The following is a 20,417-nucleotide window of genomic DNA, read 5'->3' as shown; positions in this document are numbered from 1 at the left end:
CAAGAAAGGGAGGAAGAGGAGGAAAAAATCCTCTTTTGCCCGCGCCCGGCTGGGTGTGTCTCGCCCCCCCGCCGTGGGGCTGTGTTCCTGGCAGGCAGGCTTGCCTGGGAGGGATCTGCCGTCAAAGCCTCCCAGGAAAGGAGGCCTGATACGCTCATTAATATTCTGAACTAGTGACCCTTCTTTTTCTTTCCACCCCTCGCCTTTCTCTGGGCGCTCCAGCCTCTCCCCGCCGCGGATGGCTGCAGCCCCCTCCAGCTGAGTCAGTCCTCCCTCCCCGCAGCATTGCAGCACCTCCGCAGCTCCTGCGCTCCCTCCTGCTCCTGCAGCACCGCTCCGCTCCCGCCGCAGCATGGCCAGCACCGTCTCAGGTAGGACAGGCGGCTTCTCGGGGGCTTGACATCAATGCACTTCTAAAATCATCAAGTTTTATTATATTTTTAATCATTATTCTGAAGGTTTGGATTGGTTTTTGGTTTTGGTTGTTTTTTTTTTTTTTTCCCCGTGGGTTTCGGGGGAGTTCTGTGCTGAGGAGGCAGCTGGTATGGCAGCATTGTTCCCCTTCCTCCCCCATACACACACCCCTCTGATGCAAGATAGCAGGTGGGCTTTTTATTTTAATATGAATACACGTGTAATAATCTTGCCAATTTAAAGTATTGCTGCAATTTAATTGTGACATTAGAAGATGCTGCTACGTGCCAATTAAATATTATTTTTGTAACATCGTAGAGCTTTTTTTTTTTCCCCTAAGAAAAAATTGCAAACGGTGCAGCTGGATGTAAGGAAATCAGAAATTACATTTTGTTTTGTGAAGATCATGTGTTGCCTGAATGGGTAATGGAGAGGAAGACATAGGCAAGAGTCAGTAATGCCCTAAAAAAATCCCCCAAAGCCAACTAGAAGAACTGGGATGGGGTTTTGCGTATTCTCCGGGCTTCCCAGCCCCAGATTTCTTGCACTGCTCACATTTCTTGGTTCGAAGATGCTACAGGGGAGCGGTCCTCTGATGGCGTTGGGTGAAATGAGATGCTGCAAGGGAAGCCCTTCCTCCCTCCTGCAGCAGTGCCGGGAATCACAACGCGGCTGCCCGGGAGCCTGCTCGGGTCTGGCTTCAGGATGGCAGCCCAGGATGCTGTGCTGCTTCGGTCCAGCTTCCTAAAGACCCGTCTTGCCCCCTTTGACTGGGAAGGAGGGATTCAAGTGGCTGAAACTGGCAGTGTGGGTGAAGGAGAAGCTTGAAATGGTACAATGAACAGTGGGTGGGTTTAGTGGATCTTTTTCTTTCAGAAAACCGATTTTTTTTCTTGGAATGACTCTGAATTCTGCAGCCTACAAAGAGGGGCTTGGGAGGGGGAAGCGAGATCCTGGAGGGCTGAGCAGGAGTGACAGACAAAAAGGAAGAGCAGGCAGTGCTTTGTGCCCCCCAGACAGAGAATCAGCCCACACGAGACAAGGCAACACTTCTTGCTCCTTTCACTGCCCTTTGCCGAGGTTTCCTGCCATGCATTTTCTATTCCTTGCTCCCTTTAAAAGACCAGTAGATGCGGGGGGAAGAAGCACGGAGAGATGGAGGGGTGTGTATGTGTGGGGAGTATAAGGGCGCAGCTGATCCTGAGTGGGCTTTGCATGCAGTTAAAGACATAAAACATTGTAAAGCATTGTAAAAATGTGTTTATGATAGAAAACACAGCTATTGTATATATTCCTGCGAGTATCCCTGTCTCGATGAACGTCTGCAGCAGTGAACTCTTGGGAGGTGCCACCCATCTCCTGCCTTCCCTACCGAGCAGGATTGGACCTCGTTTGCACAGTGGGGGTGGGAGGGAAGGCTCAGACTTACCAGCCCTCTAAACCAAGGTTGCATCGAACTTGAGATGGACGAGGTGGTGGATGAAACACACGTAGGCAGAACGTGCGATTTCCAGTTGGTGCATTCTCACCCTCCCAACCCACTGCATGGCCACAGCACAACTCGTTCTCCCAGAGATGCAGTTTTACTGTCAAGGAGACTTAAGATCATGAAGAAGCGTGAAATGGGGCTTCCTTGTGACTCAGATCAAGTAGAGAAGCAATTTCAAGGAGTAGGAAGTCACGGAAAGCAGTGCTGTGGCAGGAGGGAAGAGAATAGGGCGCTGTGTGCCAAGGGAGGGTCGGGGCTGAGCCTCGCCCAGCTGCCTTTGCAGGAGCAGCTCCCCATCTCCTACAGCTCGTACAGCAGCAGTGGAGAGTAGCCTGGAAAGACAGGAGAAAAATAATTTTGAATCCTTCAATTAAGGAATGAGTCTTGTTTGCTTTCTTCATTATTTCCTTCTTTATTCTCAGCAAAAGCCGATCCGTGCCGAGAGGAGGGCAGCTGCGGTCTGCGGCTGGTGCCCGGGGGCTTATCCCCCTCGGGAGGATTTGCTTGGTTTGTTTAAACAAACAACCAAATCCTCGGGATGAAAAGAAACAGGGCTTGCTCCCCCGAGCCTGGCTGCCCTCTCTCTTTTCTCCCTGTCACCTCAGGCGTTTTCTCCTGGCCCCGGGGGCTGTTTTCGGTGCTGGAGCGGCGGGATGGGCGGCACATGCTCAGTGCCGGCTGAGCTGCGGTGCCGGCCCCGCTCCGGGCAGCCCTTGCAGGGGCAGAGCCCTCGCACCTCCTCCCCGCAGCATCCGCGCAAGGCTTTGTGCTTCTGTGCGCCGCGGGCCGGGGGCATGGCTGGGCTCCGCAGGGCTACGGAGCTCCCCGCACGGCTGGGCTGAATAAAGAGACGTGAGATTATGAAATGGTGCAGAAGGTGACATCCCCGCCGGCTTTCTCCGGCACTGGCGTGTCTGTGAAGGGTGGAGCCAAGAGGAAACACCAGGTTGTCATTCCTGGCCTCATGACTGAGCATGGTAAATGGGCCTTGGCAGATCCCAAGGTTTTCCCGTCCTGCACTGAAATGTGAGAGCTGAGGGACTTCATGTAGCTCTGGGCTACCCCCGATCCCTTTTCTGGGTGGCGTTGAAGGACACCATATGGTGTTGCCCTGTCCTGACATTTCTGCTGCCCACGCTGGAGAGTCAGAGTCCTTTCTATCAAGCTCTCCATCTTTCTGTGCTCTCAAGAAATAACTATTGTCTTTTTTTTTGGGCTGTTGAAGTAGCCTTAAAAAATTATGGTTCTTTTATTGGGAATTCAGTTTTACATGCCAAAAGAGCCTATTATTGTAGGCTTTTTTTTTTTTTTTTTTTCACCAGTGCATCCAAACAAGGGCTCTAAATAATTAGCAAATACTTGTTCTTTCTAAAATATAAATAATATCTTGTTTCATGGCACCATGTAGACTCTGGGAAGATGCTTCCGATATCTCAAAGGAGCCCTTTCTTGGAATCTGTCTTTGTTGGTTCAGATCTGGTGAAGGCACTGTTTTATCAGATGAACACATTTTCCTTCTTTTGAGTAAAAGCTGAGATTTAGTGGTCTGATGTGGCAACCAGAAGGCTGCAGATAAGCCCATTGTAACAGCAGTGTGGGCAGCAGAGGGGTGAACAGGGCCAATGATTCTTCATGACAATCCTTGGAGGGACCTGAAACTCACTCAAACTTCTCTACTCCTAAATTAACTGGAAAAACATGCCTGGCTAATCCCTACCAGCTGTTCTACTGACGTGGGCTTTACTCCTCCAGATGTGAATTATGTTTTAAAAATTAAAGTCTCCCCTCCAGAGGGGAGTTAAACCAATGGACTGATTTAGAAAATACAAAAGAGCCAGAGAGCAACCAAAGACCATGTGCATGAGCTGTGGTACTTCAGCATCTCCCAAATGGTAAAGAGGTGCTCAGCATATTACAAGTAATCCTTTTATTCTTTCAAGGTACCTCTACATGATTATTGCCCTACTAGAGAATCTTATCCCCTCTGAATTTGTCTATACAAATAGTACCACTATATAATGGGGAAATACAATAATCCTCAGTAAAGGGAAGGAAACCAAGATTCAAAGAGACCAAATGACTGTCTGTGGTCACAGAGCACATCTGTCCCTGACACATCAGGCACTGGGCTCTGTCTTTGACTGTTTCATGAACTGCTGCCTCATCAGCTCCCCAGCTCTTTCACAGCTCTTTGTCTCACCCAAACCTGACCATCCAAACCAGTGTTTGCCTCAAATCCACAAACACTCTGGGTTAGCTGCTTCCATTTGGTTCCTTCCCCTGCTTTATAAAGCAACCCAGGCCATGCTTCTCTCCTTCCAACATTAACCCCTCAGCCAGGACTCTGCTCCACAGCTTGGGCCCTTCTCTGTTGCTGAGCCCATACAAGAGATTTCCATGGTTATTTTCCTGGGAGCAGCCCACATGTTCCAGTGCTACGGCTCGAGTGATTTGCTGATGCACTGGCTGTGCACAGCCCGGGTTGTTGTGACATTCATGAGCTGCCAATAAAACCTGGGGGGAAGGAGGTGGGTGATTGGAAACCATTCCTGGGCAATACTTTAGCAGATGTCTGACAGAAGGCAGAGTAAACCTCACATCTGCCTGTTCTCATGGATGATTCCACATGAGCCCATGGTAACTTCTGGGCCTGGATCTCGTGGTGTCCCTATACCATCAGTGAGGGCTACAGCTACCAAGCTGGCAAAAAAAAAACTCCAAACCCCTCAAAAAACACACACAAAAAACCCACTAGTGTTTTCTGGTTCTGTAAGAACTGACTTGTTTTTGGAAGCTGGGGAGCAAGAAAGTGGAAGTGCATTAGACTGAAGGTCTGGCCAATATTTTTATGATAGGATTCATAGCAGGGGAGAATATCTGAAGCCTGCTGTACTCTCAAGGCTTGTTGAGGACTCTGGTTGCTTTTGTTGTTTGTGTGGCATTGCAGTCTGTGCTGGAGGTCCCAATTCTCTGTCTCTCTGTCTTCTGTGCCTTCTGTTTAAGCTTTGATTGCATTTATAATTGGCCTGCTCTTATTTTTGCATGAGATAGTATTCATTATGGAAGCAATTCTTACTTCTCCAAAGTTATCTTCACAAACCAAATTATTTCCTTGTAATAACCTTCCTCTGACCCTGCTATCAGACGGAGCACATCCAGTCTCATCCATTTAAATTTCCCATAAATTAACCTTGCTCTGCCTCTAGTTCACTGTGACTGATGCCATGTCAGTGTTGTGCCAAGATGGCCTCGCTCTGTTTTGGTGGATGCCATCAAATACCACCCCAAAACCTGGCAGCAGTTTAGCTTTGTGTATTTAGGAAACAGAGAACAAAACTTTTGAATGAATAATAGGTTTCAAGCCCCACCATCCAGGCACAGGAAAAATGAATGAGCATGAAAATGAATCCCATTTCATGAGCAGGAAAATGAATCCCATTCCTCCTGCACCACACCATTCCCAGCTGTTCCTCCATCTCTGGCACCACCAGCACTTGGGGAGCAGCTGGATAATGTCTCCGGGGGTTGACTTGGAGATAAACACTTTACATGGATCGATGGTGTGCACAGCAGTGGGGATATGGAAATGCAGGATGTTCCCTGCAGCACTAGAGGGAGCACAGGAAAGGAGTCACTAGAGACAGCTGGGAGCACCCTGAGCCTCCTGGTGCCTTGGTGAAGGCTCAGGACACCTCCTGGTGAAAATATTTAATAAAGATTGATTGGCTCGTGGGGTGTGGGATAGAATACAACCAAACCAGAATCAGCCTGTGCTGATTGCAGGGCATAAATGTTCAGAAGGGTTGAGGAACTGACTGCACCTTTATGGATTGTAGCTTAATCACTGCTCAAATTCCTCTAAAGCCAACAAATTATGAGCTCACTCCACTTTAGAGGATGAGACACTGATATATTTTCTCTAACTTCTACAGTTTATTCACTTCTTGGTTTACACCACTCAGTTATTTGCAGTGTTTCGCCCCAATTCTGATATGACAGCAGTGAAATGTCATGACACAGTGATGAAAGCCATACCAGAGTGAATGAATTTGCTGCTGAGACGAATGAGAAGGAATTTTTCTGCTGATCCTTCTATTGCAATCTTTGCCTTAAAAGAGAAATAAAATGTCAGTAAGCCACACCTGAGTGAGCAGCCTGTCCCAGTCCTCTGCCCACCAGCGAGGCAGAGTTCTTGCTGCACCTCTGAGACTGAAGCAATGCTTTGGTATCAGGTCCCTGAGGACCTGAGTTAGATGAATTTATACAGAAATTAAATATTTGCTCAGTGCAAGCTGAATTTATTTTTACTAAGTTAACAGAAGTAAAAATGCTCAAGTAATAGATGCTCAAGTAAAAAGTTCAGCATTCCCTGTCTAATTGTTTAAAATATGTTCATTTGTGCACTAGACCCATCCTTTCTGGGCAGGAACGCCTTGGCCATGTCATATTCTGGCCAGCCACATGTCTTTTCCTGGCTCAAGGGTTTTGTCCACTGGTATGAATATGTCCTCAAAACCTTAAATCTATTGCAAATGGGAATGCAGATACTTCTGAAGCAAATTCTAGTCCTGAGGTTGGCAATCTTTTATCCCTGAGTTTTAAGTGATTGAGCCCAAGTCTTGCTTCGGGATATGTCAGGTTTGATCTTCACTTCACAGGTTCCTAAATAGCAACCCAGAGGTTAGGCATCTTTCTTTTAGTTACTGAATCTCAGGATGTACCTCTCCTCACAGGATGCCTTTTCTTGTCTTAGCCTGATAAAACAATTCTTTGTCACAGAAGATGTCACGAGCGCAAGGCCATCACTGCGATGCTCCTGTGTCCCACAGGTGTAACTGCTGGCTCTGGAGCACACGTGTGGGGCTTTCAGGGATCCATGGATCAGGGGCTCCTCAGGACATGAATGGCATTGAGGGGTTGGACTGTGTTCAGAGAAGGGAACAAAGCTGGGGAAGGGTCCGGAGCACCAGGAGTATCTGAGGGAGCTGGGGGGGCTCAGCTTGGAGAAAAGGAGGCTCAGGGGGGACCTTCTCACTCTGCACAACTCCCTCCCGGGAGGGCACAGCCAGGTGGGGCTGGGGCTTGGCCTCCTGTCCCAATTAACAAGTGACAGGACAAGAGGACATGGCTCAGGTTGAGCCAGGGGAGGTTTAGATTGGACATCAGGAAAATGTTTTCACCAAAACGGCCGTCAAGCCCTGGCACAGGCTGCCCAGGGACCAGGTGGAGTCACCATCCCTGGATGGATTTAAAAGCCATGTAGGCGGACACCTGGGGACATGGTTTAGCGGTGGGCGTGGCTGTGCTGGGGGAACACTTGGACCTGGTGATCTTGGAGAGCTTTTCCAATCCCAACAAACCTGCGACGATTCTGTGCTCCTATGATTCTATAATTTCTTCAGGAGTCAGTCCATCCCCCTCTCCATGCCCGGAGGTGCTGAAGGGACAGCTCCGGCCGGGGTCCGGCGGTGGCGGTCCTGAAGGGACAGCTCCGGCCGGGGAGCGCAGCACCGGCAGCTCCCGGGCTCCCGGGGGGCTCGGTCCGCTGCCCCTTCCCGCTGCTTCTCCCGCTCCCTCCCGGCAGTGGGGGCTGCTCGGGACCATCCCCCGCCGGTCCCCGGGGCCGCGGCCGCTCCAGCCCCGCTCCCGGCCCCGAGTGCCGCTAATTGCATCTGACGGCTGGCGCCGGGGGCACTGCAGGCTCCGGGCGGGGGAAGGACACAGGGCGCTTCCAGCGCTCAGCACAGCCCTGCCGCAGCCCGGGGCCTTTTGTCCTCTTGCTCCTCTTCATTTTAATTGACAGAGAGGGACGGTCAGTTTGCTCTGCAGAAGGGAAAGCAGGACAGGGGAGATCCCGATGGAATGGAGGCAGCTGTGAAATCACCACGGCAAACCTCCTGAAAGGCAGGGAATGCAGCATGGAATCATCTGCACACAGTGCCAGTGCTGAAGCCCAAGTCATGGAATACAAAGCACTGAGCTCTGTAACAACTGCTGTCACACAATTAAATTGAATTAAATGAGGGGTCGGGGTGTGGCACATCTGCCTCATGCTTTGGTTTCACCCAGGACCAGGCATAAAGGTGGAGCAACAACCTTGTTGACTGGTTTGTTTGTATTAAATGAGAATGTCTAAATGATAATAAATGATAATGTCTCTCATCTATTCCCAGGGATCCTCCTCAGGGCTCTTGGCAGCACATTAGGAGATGCATTAGCTGCCTGCTCCATGCCATGACTTTGGGCTTCTCAGAGGCTCTCCAGAGTTTTTTTTCATTAAGAACAAAATCAAAGATGTCTGGCTGCCACTGATGGTGTAAACTATTCCTATTTGGTTTACATTTAACTGCAGGACTGGGCAGGAGGTTCAAATCAGAATGGGGAGCAAGTTTAAAAAATGTTCAGTCAAGATCTGAGCTTCAGGGATGGTGGTGCAGCAAAAGAAGGGTGCTAATTATGATGAAGTTCTGTACCTAGGAGGAAAAATCAGTGAAAGCATGAAACTGGCATAGGTTTTCCCACTCAGCTGTGGGAAGGCAGAGGAGAATACCTGAAAGATGTTCCTAAGGGCACGTGATACACACAATGTCACTTTTTTCAGAATTGTTCTGTGTCTAATGCCTCTTCAGATCACAATGTTCTGGGGATTTCCCTGTCCTGGCCCAGGGGAGGGTCTTGCTCTGAAGGTGGCATTGGAAGCTGAGCTGCAGAGCTGCCTCTGGTTGGAGCATGAAATGAGCTCAGAACAGAGGGGACAAACCAAGGCCAGAAGCACCAAGATACGTGGGAAATCCAGAGGCAGAGCCAAGGCAGGACAGCAGAATGCCTGTGCCTGTGGCTGGGGCAGGAGGAGGGGCAGCACAAGGACGCTCAGGGCAGGTTTGTCAGGACATGCAGCCATGAAGACACTGTGCCCACAGGAGCCTGCGTGTCACCCAAGGGGTCAGCCCAGGACAGAGCCTCACAGGACCCATGAGGCAGCAGCAGCACTGCTGAGCCCCAGCTGCAGACCTGCCACATAGGAGTGATGCTGTGAGGGTTTCACTGATGTGATAAAGAACATGACAGCCTGACAGAGCACCTCACTGGCTTCAACTCCTTCTATTCTGAGGTTCTTTGTCAGCGGTGTGCAAAGGGTTCACTGTCTTAAGTGTGCTGAACTCCAAAAATACAGGTGAAGATTGCAGCAATCTGCTTCTGGGGCAATCTGTGTTGGGGCAGCACTTGTGATCACTGAGGATGCTGTGGTGCATCCTCCAGTCACAGGAACGATGAGCAAACTGGAGGGCTCACAGCAGCAGAGCTGGAAAGGATTGAGTGTTTCCTGTCCTTTACAGGATGGTTATTGTGGTCACAGACTGTGCCAACCTCTGCCTGTGTTGGCCGAGGTGGTGGCAGAATCCACTCACATCCTCCCTGATCTGCTGCTGCAGGGCAGGAGGTTCCTTGTGAAGTTGGGGTCCAGCTCTTCCCCTGGTAGCAGAGCCCCTGAACAGTTTTATCACTCAAATGCCCCTTTGTTCTCCACATTGCTGGTCTCCTCGTGCCTCTTCACCCTCACCTCAGAAATGCTGAATTGTGAAATATTCCCAACTCACCAGGGATTGAGCAATGTTTCCAGGTGTCACTGGGCATCATTTATCTCAGAGACTGGAAATTCCACTTCCAAAGAAAGGGTGGGGCATCTGTCCCAATGTGTTTAACTAAACAGGCTGCAGCATCCCAGCTCTTTTGGAGGGAAAACTCTGCACAGAAATTTATACCCCTGGATGTGTTAAATCCCTGCTGTGTGTGTTCCCATAACATTTGCCACACTGACAGCTAATTTAGGCTGCTCTAGATCAGACACTCCTTGGGGACCTTTTGGCAAGCTAAGGCAGCATGGAAACGTCTCCACAGAGTCTGGTAGCTGCAAGTGGGATTTCTGTCAGCATGGAAAAGCCTCCATAGAGTCTGAGAACTGCAGATGGGATACTTGCTTAATTTCTCCATGAAAAAGAGATGTGTTGCCATTAGAATCTCTCTCACTGCTATTTCATATTTTTCAGCCTACAAGGAGAAAATGAAGGAGCTGTCTCTGCTCTCCCTCATCTGCTCCTGTTTCCACACCCAACCTCATCCCAACACCATCTACCAGTATGGAGGTAGGTAACCTGCTCCCACAGGAGCTCCAGCAGTGTTTGGATTGTTCTCCCACAGGCAATGTGGGAGATTGCCAGACTCAGAGTCTCTCTGCTTCATGCAAGGGTGACATACAAGGTATTATCAGCAATGTGACCTTTCTGTAATTATGCCATGACTTTAAATTAATTGCATTTGCATGGAGGGGATGAAGGTGATCACTAATCAAGAAATTCTGGAGATAAAACAAAATCACCCAGATCAGGACATGGGAAGATCCTAATTCCTGTTTGAGGAGCTTGATGACCTCAGGTCACTCTCCTGAATGGCACAGGTTCCCAGAGTCACTGTTTTTTTCCCCCACAAAGATATGGAGGTGAAGCAGCTGGATAAGAGGGCATCAGGCCAGAGCTTCGAAGTGATCCTGAAGTCCCCTTCAGATTTATCTCCTGAGAGCCCAATCCTTTCCTCCCCACCCAAGAAGAAGGACCTGTCCCTGGAGGAGCTGCAGAGGAGGCTGGAGGCTGCAGAAGAGAGGAGGAAGGTAAGGAGATGTCCTGTAGAAGCAGTGACTTTTCTGCTGCTAATTACACCAAACCCTAAAACTCAGCAGGAGTAATCTAAAGCAGCTGGGAAATGTTCTGACACTTGTTATTCCACTGTAAATTGTCAGGTGAGACATAGGAATCATGGAGTGAGGTTCTGCAGTATGATTTAAGCAGGGAATTCAACTCCATCATCATCATCATCATCATCATGTGATCACCGAGGCACTTGGGGACATGGGTTAGTGGTGGGCTGGCCAGTGCTGGGGGACCTGTTGGACTCAATGATCTCAGAGGGCTTTTCCAACCTAGACAATTCTATGATAGCAGGAAAAAGGCACCGAAAGTATCTTCCAAGCAAGAAGATTGTGTTATGGGGTGGAGGGGAGTGGCAGAGTGGTTTGAGCAGAGGGAGTCAGGAAGCCTCTCTGGGGAGATGAAGGCTGGAAGAGCCTGTCCAGTGGCCTCACCCCCATCCCTGGCAGACCCAGGAGGCGCAGGTGCTGAAGCAGCTGGCGGAGAAGCGGGAACACGAGCGGGAGGTGCTGCACAAGGCGCTGGAGGAGAACAACAACTTCAGCCGCCTGGCCGAGGAGAAGCTCAACTACAAGATGGAGCTGAGCAGGGAGATCCGTGAGGCACATCTTGCTGCCTTGAGGGAGCGGCTCCGCGAGAAGGCGAGTGTGACCCCCGGGACAGGGCTGGGGGCTGGGGGTGCTGATCCTTACGGAAAAATGGGATCTGGTCCCAGTGCAATGGGTGCAAGGGACAGGGTGCTCCCTTGCTGGTGGCTGCTGAGGAGGAGCTCTGCTCCAGAGCAGTGTGAGGAGGGGGTTATGTCCTTCAAGGTCAGTAGAGGACATAGCCTGGAAATCCTGATAAGTGCAAGTCCAAAGCCACAGTGTCAGGCCCACCATGGGCTGTGTGGCTGAAGGGTTTTGCCAGAGAGAGGAACCAGTTTGCTGGAGGGTCCATCACCTCCAAGCTCCCACAGCTTGGGATCCTTCACTCCTTGCAGCTGTAAGCCCCTGCCCTCGGGATGTTTTGGATAAGAAACTGGTCTCTTTTTTTATGTCTGATGCAAATCCTGTGTGCAGGAGGCAAATATTGATCACAAGAGCAGGGCGTGTTAGCCCAGTGTCATTTCTCCCGTCTTTGCAGGAACTGCACGCAGCCGAAGTCCGTAGGAACAAGGAACAGCGGGAGGAGATCTCTGGATAAAGGGCTTTTCTACACATCTAGCACCTGATTCCTGTTAACAAACCAACCAGTCGACCAACCAACACATTTTATTTTGTTTGTCTAGATGCGGCATTCGGTTCTCCATCCCCCCTCCCCGGTGTTCGTCCCCCAGCTACACGCTTCTCTCTGCATCCCTAATCGTCAGTGCTTGTGGGGATTCACAGATCATAGGGACCTCTAAGCAGAATAGCAACTAGTTCACATCAAATAGAGAATCAATCAGTCGATCAGTCAATCAAACAGCTTCTTTGGAGGGTTTTGTCCTTTTTTTAAAAAAAATATTTCTTAAACTGATGTTAAAAAAAAAAAAACCAAACGAAGATATTAATAAATTCAACCACCAGTGTCACAGAGATACGGATTTCTTATCCAGGGCTTTTCCTCCTCTTGGTGTTTGCTCTGAGCCAAATATCAGTTTCAGAAAAATGGGAATAAGTGATACTTTCTGTGTGTGAAGTAAAATAGGGAGCAGTCCCCTGTTTGCCCATGGTAGGAGAGAGGAAGGAGAGGGATGGATGGCTCAGGAGTTGCAGTGTGCAGAACCCCCATCTTTTGGCTGCCTTCAGAGCCAGCCCAGGTAGGCAGTGACCACAGTCCTCATCTTTGGGTGATTTTTGAGAACCCATGTGGAAGCAGCTGAGGGGCTCCACCCAAAGCTTGGTGCCAGGTGCCACATCACGGCAAGTCCCTGTCACAGTGGGCACTGCCTGATGCCCTGGGTGGCCACTGAGCTGCCCTCTCCCCAGCTGAGTGGGGACTGAGAGGTCTTGGCTGCTCTGCCTGGAAGAGCTGTGGGTGGTGATTGCATTTCCAGCTCCATGGGAGCCCTGGGAGAGACCCTCAGTCCTCTGTGGGTTCCCCAGTGCCCCCACAAGATAGGATTCCACTCTGCTAGGAAAGCGAATCCAACAGAGACAGTGCATGGTTGTGAAATTGCCTTTTAGTGAACAGGAGAATCCTTCCCTCTTTGCAGTGATGGATGTGGCTCTTTGGGGCCATCACAGGGCAGACTGCTGGAGACCAAATCCTGGGGCTCTCTTCTGATTTCCATTGAATTCCCAGCTGGATGTGGGAGGGATCCCTCCACGGCCATGGCTTGATGTCAGGGGACTCTGCTCCTAAAAGGAAGGGCTACCTTACTCCCAAAGCCCTCCTCCTGGTCTGGGGGGACAATAGGGCTGTTAGAAAGCTCCTGTGCTGTCAGTGACAAAAAGAAAATTAGATTTAGGGCAAAGAAGGAAACTGAGGGTTGAATTTCTTAACAGTAGCTAATGATCAGTTTATAGTAGCAGCTGTCTTAGGTAAGCATTTGTGTAGAGCGCGGCATCGCCGCCAGCATCACCTCATCCATATAGTGACGAGAAATTTTAAAAAGTTTAAAAAAAAATTTAAAAAGTAATTTAAATGAAATGTTTGTGTGTAAGAAATGGTTGAAACTGTCAAATGTCTGTGTCCCACGTTGGTGGGATCTGAGAAGGTATCTGCGAGATATTAACCCTGTCCTACTCTCTGTGGTGCTGAGTGTTTGCTTGGTGTGTAATTCTGACCTGGAGCTTGTTGTAAATACTGTTTTTAGTACTTATTATGATTATTATTATCAGAAATGTTGTACTCATGAGCAAGAGTTGAAAACAAGAGAAATGGCCATTTTCACTCTCTCCTGGGGGCTCAGAAGGAGTCAGAGGCTGGGCCAGGTGAAGGCAGGGTGCCAGTGGGATGCTGGACCAGAGAGCAGCTGGAAAATGATGGAATTGGGAGCTGGAGGCAGCCGAGTCCTGCAGGCAGGGCAGTGAGAGCGGGGACGGCTGTTCCTCATGCTGGGAGGAGAAGGAAGGGCTGAGAGGAAGAATAGAGGTGATGCTTCAATTCCAGTACATCTAATTTAGTGTTGATTTAAACCTCCCCGTGTGGAGGTTCCAGGTGGTTCCCTGCAACCCAGTGGAAGCTGGAGGATCTGTCAGGTTTAGCATGTGCTGGAAGAGAGCTGTAACAGGTTGTGCCGGTCAGAGCCGTCTTCCCAAACAGCTCCTGAGTCTCCAGGCTCAATTCCTGCCTGGATTTTCCCTCTCGGTCCCTTGTGCTGTCCCGTGGCCCTCTCTTCCCCCTCCCTGGAGCCCAGATGGGTCTCAAGTGGAGACTCTTTCTTGCAATAGCTTTTCCTGGCAAAAATTCCCATGGCAAGTGCAGAATGCCTGGCAGATGGTGCTCATGCAGGTGTGAGCACTGGGAGACTAATTTTTCTCCCCTCCATCAGGTTGGTGCAGTGAGGGATGGTGGAGATGGCTGGAAAATGTGTTACTGCAGGAGAAGCTCCTGCACCAGAGGAGCAGGGCTGTGCAGGGAGAGCTGTGCATTGGTAATGTCAGGGAGGTGCTGCTGAGACACGCCGTGCCAAGGAAACAGCCTCACCTGTGGGGCCAGAGGCTTTACGTGTCCCGGAGCCACGTTTGCCTGGTGCAGATGGATGGAGTAGGGATGTTCAGGAGCTTGTCCAGTGCCACTGGGCACTATCAGGGAAATGTGTGACTGCTTTGGCTGCGCGGTGTTGGCTGGATGAGGAGCGTCCACCCACTGCTCCAAAGCCATCGTGGCCAGGAGCTCATGCAGCGCTGTGCCCAACCTGCAGCACGTGGCATGGGCCAGGATCATGGTTATTCCATGCCTTTCCATATCCCTTCATGCTATTGGCTATGTGCAGCTGCATACTTCATGCCTCAAATGAGACTAATTAAGTATCCTCATTAACATCCTTACTGCCCCAGCCTGTGTCATTCCTGGAGCATTCCCATGTACCGTGGATGTGGACACAGCATGCAACCCCTCCACTTCTCGGGGTCACCTTCCTGATTGTGGGGTTTTAGGTCTCCACTGATCCCTGAAGGTGTTTATGAATCGAGTTCTGAACCAACAGTTTCCGCCCCTTTTAGCAGCATCATATGGACATGGGAATGTGCCTTGTAGGGGGAGCATCCTCAGGGCACCCACAGCATCCCTGCCTGGACCTCAAGTGTGGCAGCAGTGTGAGGGAGGAAAGTCAGGAGGGTGACATCATTATGTGCATGCATAGGCCTTCCAAGAGCCCTCCTGGAGAAGAGCCTTTGATTCAGGCAAGAACGAGGAGCTGAAGCTAAATGAGCTCCCAGCTGGCACCAACAGCCAGGCAGTGGGTGAAGCTGTAGGAAAGGCACAACCAGCCTGTAGTCCAGCTGTAGTCCAAACTACAGCTCTGTGCCCACGTTGTTCCACACAGCAGAACTCAGCTCTGCCTGTAAATAGGCACTTCCAAGGATGCTGGCCCCTTCGACTGCTTCTGGACTGAGCCTATTCCTTGTCTTATTATTTTGGAGTCATTAAAAAATCTTGCTCTAACCCATTTGTGGGGTTCCCTTCGAGCTGACCTTCCAGGGCCAGTGGGAGTTGAGGAGTTGCATGCATCCTACCTCGGGGGGTAGGTCGGTATTGCTGCTCCCTTTCAAATGTAAACTTCAGCTTGCTTGCTTTAGCTTAGCCCAGTGTGAGTCTCTGGCCCTGGCTCTGCAATCCTGGCTCACGGGGTTTGTTATTTCCCTCCCATGGCATTCCTGCCCTCCTCGCAGTGGCTGTGCACCCAGCTGTGCACACACGCACAGAAACGCATCCGTGGCAACAATATATGCACATTCACTCTGATACCACTTGAAATGAGTCAGGGAATGGCTGTTTACGGTGCTAGAGATTTCTTACTCTCCATGCTAGGGACGAGATGACATAGTAAGACCAATAAACTCCACCTTTGTCGTCAGTTGTCTAAGTTAAGCAGCAAAGGGGCACTGGCCCATGCCTATGTGTGGGTGCTCCGTGGTCCCCGAGGTGCAGGGACACAGGGGGCAGCTGGGCATCCCTGCCCTGGCATCCCCTGTGCCTCAGTTTCCCACACCCTTTGACAAGGGGACATAGATGCTCCCTCCCCACGGGGACCACGGGAGAGCCGATGCCTCCACGTCTCTAAAGTGCTCTGAAATGGAAAGTACCAAAGTATGGAGTCGGGATACGCAGCTGTGCACCCGGGGAGGAACACCCCGGCCTGTGGCTGCAGGAGAGGGTTGGAAGATGACTGTGTGGGCACAGAGCTGAGCTGTCACCCCAGGGCTCAGCACCCCAGCTGTCCTCCGGGCAGGATGTGCTCCTCCTGCCACAGCCAGGGTCACACCCCTTGTGCTGGGTGGGGAGCTGGCGCAGTGTCGTGGAAAGACTTTCCATCCCTAACAGAGCCTCGTCCGGTTCCCTTTGGTCTGCCACGTGCATTTCATTGTCAACTTGAGGTTGTTGTTGTGCAAAAGAAGTGATCATGAAAAAAAAAAATAAAGGAAAAAAAAAGAAATAAAGTTGGTATGAAACCGTATGTGTCCGTCTCTCTCCGGGTTGTTTTAGTTGCAAGGCTTCTCTTTGTATTGTGAGAATACCAATAAACAGCATTAAACAGAAAATTGACCTAAAGATTTAACAAAATAGACCCTAATCCTCTGAATGCTCAGTGACTGCTTTTTCACACAGCATAAAAGAGGCAGAAATTGACAGTTTATCACCATTCTCCAAGGGACAACACAATAAATGCTTTAATGAGGGTCCTGCTGCCACCCCCTGTGGCTGGGAGTGAGGGTGTGCAAGGTCTTTACACAGGAAGATTGAAAAACATACAAAACAGTTACAAATACAACTGCAGTTCTAGAAACCACATGAGCTTCTTTATTAAAAAATCCAATGCTTCCTTCATGAGCTTTTCCTGGGAAAGGATCCAGCCTGAGCTGGACAGAGTGGGAGGGAGCAGGGCTGTAGTCCTCAGGGAGATGGGCCCCAACCCACGAGACCCTGCATGGCCAAAGCTCCCAGTCCCATCCCTGGAGCCAGGTACACAAAAATGTCCAAAAGCTGCAACTGAAAATAGGGAAGTTCATAATCCACAAGGACATGTGGGGGAGGACGCCTGGCTGCTTTCCCTGCTGCTGGAGAAAGGTTCCCCCACTTGTCTTGTGGGGAGGGCTTTTGCCACCACAAGTGGTGCCCAATGTCACTGGCCACTGTCCTCCCTGTCCTCGAGGGGATATTGAAATGGCAGCATCCTCCTGGGCTGTCCCACATCTTGTGATCCCATCAAAATAACCAGTGTGGGAGACTTTCCACAGCTCAGCTCGGTGAACGAGGAGACAAACTGAGGGGAAGGCAGGGGGGATTTTAATTTTAATTCCCAGGGCGGTGCCAGGAGGACAGTGCCAGGACAGTGCTGGGGCCATCACGGTGGTGGCAGTGGCAAGCAGCCCATGCCTGATGCTTTTCCCATGTGTCCTCAGGATGCTGCTGCCCGCACAAACAGGAATTCTATTTTTGCAGCTTGACCTTCCTGATTCCGGAGAAAACAACCTGACTGCAAACGCAGCATTGCTCCTTTTTCCTCTGAGATTTGATACAGTCCACTGACCCAGGCTCTTCTAGAACATGGATGTAGCAAAGTAAACCCCTGCATTTGGTCTTAGGAAAACAGGCACAGTCCTTGGTGCCAGACAATTCGAGATATATTGATGAGACCAAGCATGGTCACCTCCTAACTAGTTAATTCAAGACACATCCCTTTGTGATCTGAAGGAGAAAACCACAGAGGCATGGCATCTGCTGGGGCAGGAGGAGTGGAAGGAATTGTGGAAAGGATCCCAGCACCTTCCAGCCCCACCTACCGTGCAGCCCTGAGGGGCTGAGTGCTGAAGACACAGTACTGAAGGCTTGAACCACACTCTAGCATCCATAAAATCATAGATTCAAGGAATGGTTTGGTTCCAACCCCCTGCAATGAGCAGAGACACCTTCCACTATCCCAGGCTGCTCCAAGCCCTCTCCTGGCTGGCCTTGAGCATCTCCAGGGATGGGCAGCCACAGCTTCTCTGGGCACCCTGTGCCAGGGCCTCCCCAACCTCACAGGGAAGAATTTCTTCCCAATATCCAATCTCACCCTGCCCCCTGTCAGTGCCCCTGTCACTCCATGCCATGTCAAGAGTTCCTTATGGAAAAAATCAAAACCAAGTCAAGAAAGCAAAATATCTACGTAACTCTTGAAGAGATCCCTACAAAGTGATTGAGCTGTGCCTGAGTAAGGGAAGGGATCAGAGACTCTGCCAAGGTGAATGCAAAGGCTCACCTGGGCAGGCAAAACCCAGAAATTTTGCAGAGTGATTTGGTTTGAAACGTAACAGCTCACCCTGTTTCGGCAGCATCACTGGCACCATGGCTGGAGCGAGTCTGCCCACTGATAAAGGGAGCAGATTAGGTGCCAGGAGGTGAAATCATCCCACTCTCCATGCAAGGAGGAGCCCAGAGACCTTCCTGTGTCCTGGGATCTGACAGCAAAAGCCAGGTTTTGCTTTCCAAGAGGCCACTGACAGGGCAGCATTACTGGGGCTTTGCTGCCTTCTTACCACCCTGGTAAGGCCACTGCTCTTGGGCGCTGTAGGGAGACAGTTTTAGTGGAAAAAGGGGCCTTTTATCTGTGCTGTCCAACCCCACTGGGGTCCTGAGGAGGCAGCAGTGGCACTGACAGACAGACAGACGTGTTTCTAAGGAAAAGGGAGTCACCATTTCCAGTGGGTGATTCAACCTTGCTGGTTACCACTGGTTATCTCGGGGGAAGAAAAGAAATACAATTTCTTGTGGAATAACACTTTAATGATATTAAAGTGGGTAGACTGGTGAGGGGGAACATGAAGGAAATAGAGGTGGCAGCTGGTTATCAGGCAGGGTTGGTTTGCATGAGGACAAAAAAAAAAAAAAGAGGAAGAGCCTTGGGGAAAAAAAAAAAAAAAAAAAACATTAAATAAACCACCACAAATATATCAGACAGGATCATTAGAAATTTGTGTAAAAAATACTAAACAGACCAAACGCCACCTGAACACCTGTCAGGAAAAGCCACCCACCCAGTAGCTGTGAAAAGCTGACAGAATGGAAACACAGCGAGTGCTTCCAAAAGGGATTCACGGCTTTTGGGGCCTCTGGCCTCGCTCATCCGTTCCCAGAACGTGTTAACCACCTACTCACAGAAGTGCAATGTGGTAAAATCATGCTAAAACTCCTCGCTGAGAAATTCTTGAGTGCCTCCCAAACCCTGGGCCTCACAAGCACAGAAACGGCAGAAATTAACCCAAACTTGTGACAGCTTGTGGTGGCTGGGGAAACGCGGAGAGCAGAGTCACAGCTCGAGAGTTAGTGCTGGTAAGGACCAGCAGCACCTCAAAGAGGAAAACAGGCCCTGAATCAAACTGATCAAGGGCACTTTTTAAATGCTGGAAATTGTTAAATGCTGGAAATTGTTAAATGCTGGCCCTGGTGAGGCCTTAAAGCCCCTTCCCATGCCTAAAGGGGCTCCAAGAGAGATGGAGAGAGGCTTTGGACAAGGCCTGGAGTGACAGAGCGAGGGGGAACGGCTTCACACTGACTGAGGGCAGGGTTAGATGGGGTATTGAAAAGAAATTTTTCCCTGTGAGGGTGGTGACAGCGCTGGCACAGGGTGCCTTGAGAAGCTGTGGCTGCCCCATCACTAGGAGTGTTCAAGGAAGTGTTCAGCCATGAACAGCTGAGGGCTTTCACAAAACCCTGGAGAGCCACACAGGGACACAGGGCTTGGGGGACACACACAGGGGACACACACCCCAGGGGGAACATGCAGGGGACATGAGGGAGACGCAGAGCCCATGAAAAGGATACACAGAGGACATTGGGGGGACACAGAGGACTGAGGAGGGGGCATGCAGGGCACAGGAGACACACGGAAAGGACATGGGGGGGGGCATGCATGGGACAGGGGGGGCATGCAGGACCCTGGAAAGGGACAGGCAGGAGAAAACATGTCATGCAGGACCCCATATGGGGACACGTAGGGGACATGGGGGCATGGTCACACGCATAGGGCACACAGCCTGGGGGGGGACACACAGGGGGCACGCAGAACCCTGAAGGGGGACATGCAGGGGACACGGGGAGCACGCAGAAGGGCCACGGTAAGAGGGCAGACAGGAGACATGGGGGGGTGTGGGGGGCACAGGGGACACACACAGGGGACGGGGCGGGGGGGGCAGCAGGAACCAGGAGGAGGACACGAAGGGCACGGGTCGGGGACAGACGGGTGGCACGGGGGGCAGAGGGGACACGGGGGGCACACAAGGGACACGGGGGGGACACGGGGGGGACACAAGGGACACGGGGGGGACACGGGGGGGACACAAGGGGACATGGGGGGACACAAGGGACACGGGGGGGACACGGGGGACACAAGGGGACACGGGGGGGGACACAAGGGACACGGGGGGGGGCACGAGGGGACATGGGGGGGACACGGGGGGACACAGGGGGGATTCCCCCGCAGGACCCCGCGCGCGGGGACCCCCCGGCGGCGCGCGCCGCGCCCCCTCCCACCCCCGCCCGGCGGCGGCGCAGGCGCAGAGCGCCCGCCCGGTCCCTATTTCACGGGGAAGCGCGGGCCGCGGCGCCCGCGCCAAATAAGTCTCGGTAGCCGGTGCGGGCCGTGCGCCTGCGCGGGGCCCGAGAGCCGCGCGGCGGAGCCCCGCTCCCCCCGGCCCCGCTGC

The 20,417-nt window shown here is 51.3% G+C and overlaps 1 protein-coding gene across 1 annotated transcript; it reads left to right on the top strand.

The window, feature by feature from the left end:
- Window positions 1–47: 47 nt before the first annotated feature.
- Window positions 48–16,192, top strand: STMN3 (stathmin 3). Its single transcript, XM_053993048.1, has 5 exons — window positions 48–371; window positions 9,952–10,047; window positions 10,393–10,568; window positions 11,055–11,246; window positions 11,731–16,192. Exons 1-5 carry the CDS (start codon window positions 353–355, stop codon window positions 11,788–11,790), a joined length of 543 nt encoding a protein of 180 aa, XP_053849023.1. The 5' UTR covers window positions 48–352; the 3' UTR covers window positions 11,791–16,192.
- The last annotated feature ends 4,225 nt before the right edge of the window (window positions 16,193–20,417 follow it).

This window comes from Vidua macroura, chromosome 17 (genome assembly GCF_024509145.1).
Source record: "Vidua macroura isolate BioBank_ID:100142 chromosome 17, ASM2450914v1, whole genome shotgun sequence".
Classification (NCBI taxonomy): domain Eukaryota; kingdom Metazoa; phylum Chordata; class Aves; order Passeriformes; family Viduidae; genus Vidua; species Vidua macroura.
This window is presented reverse-complemented; position numbering and strand designations above follow the sequence as displayed.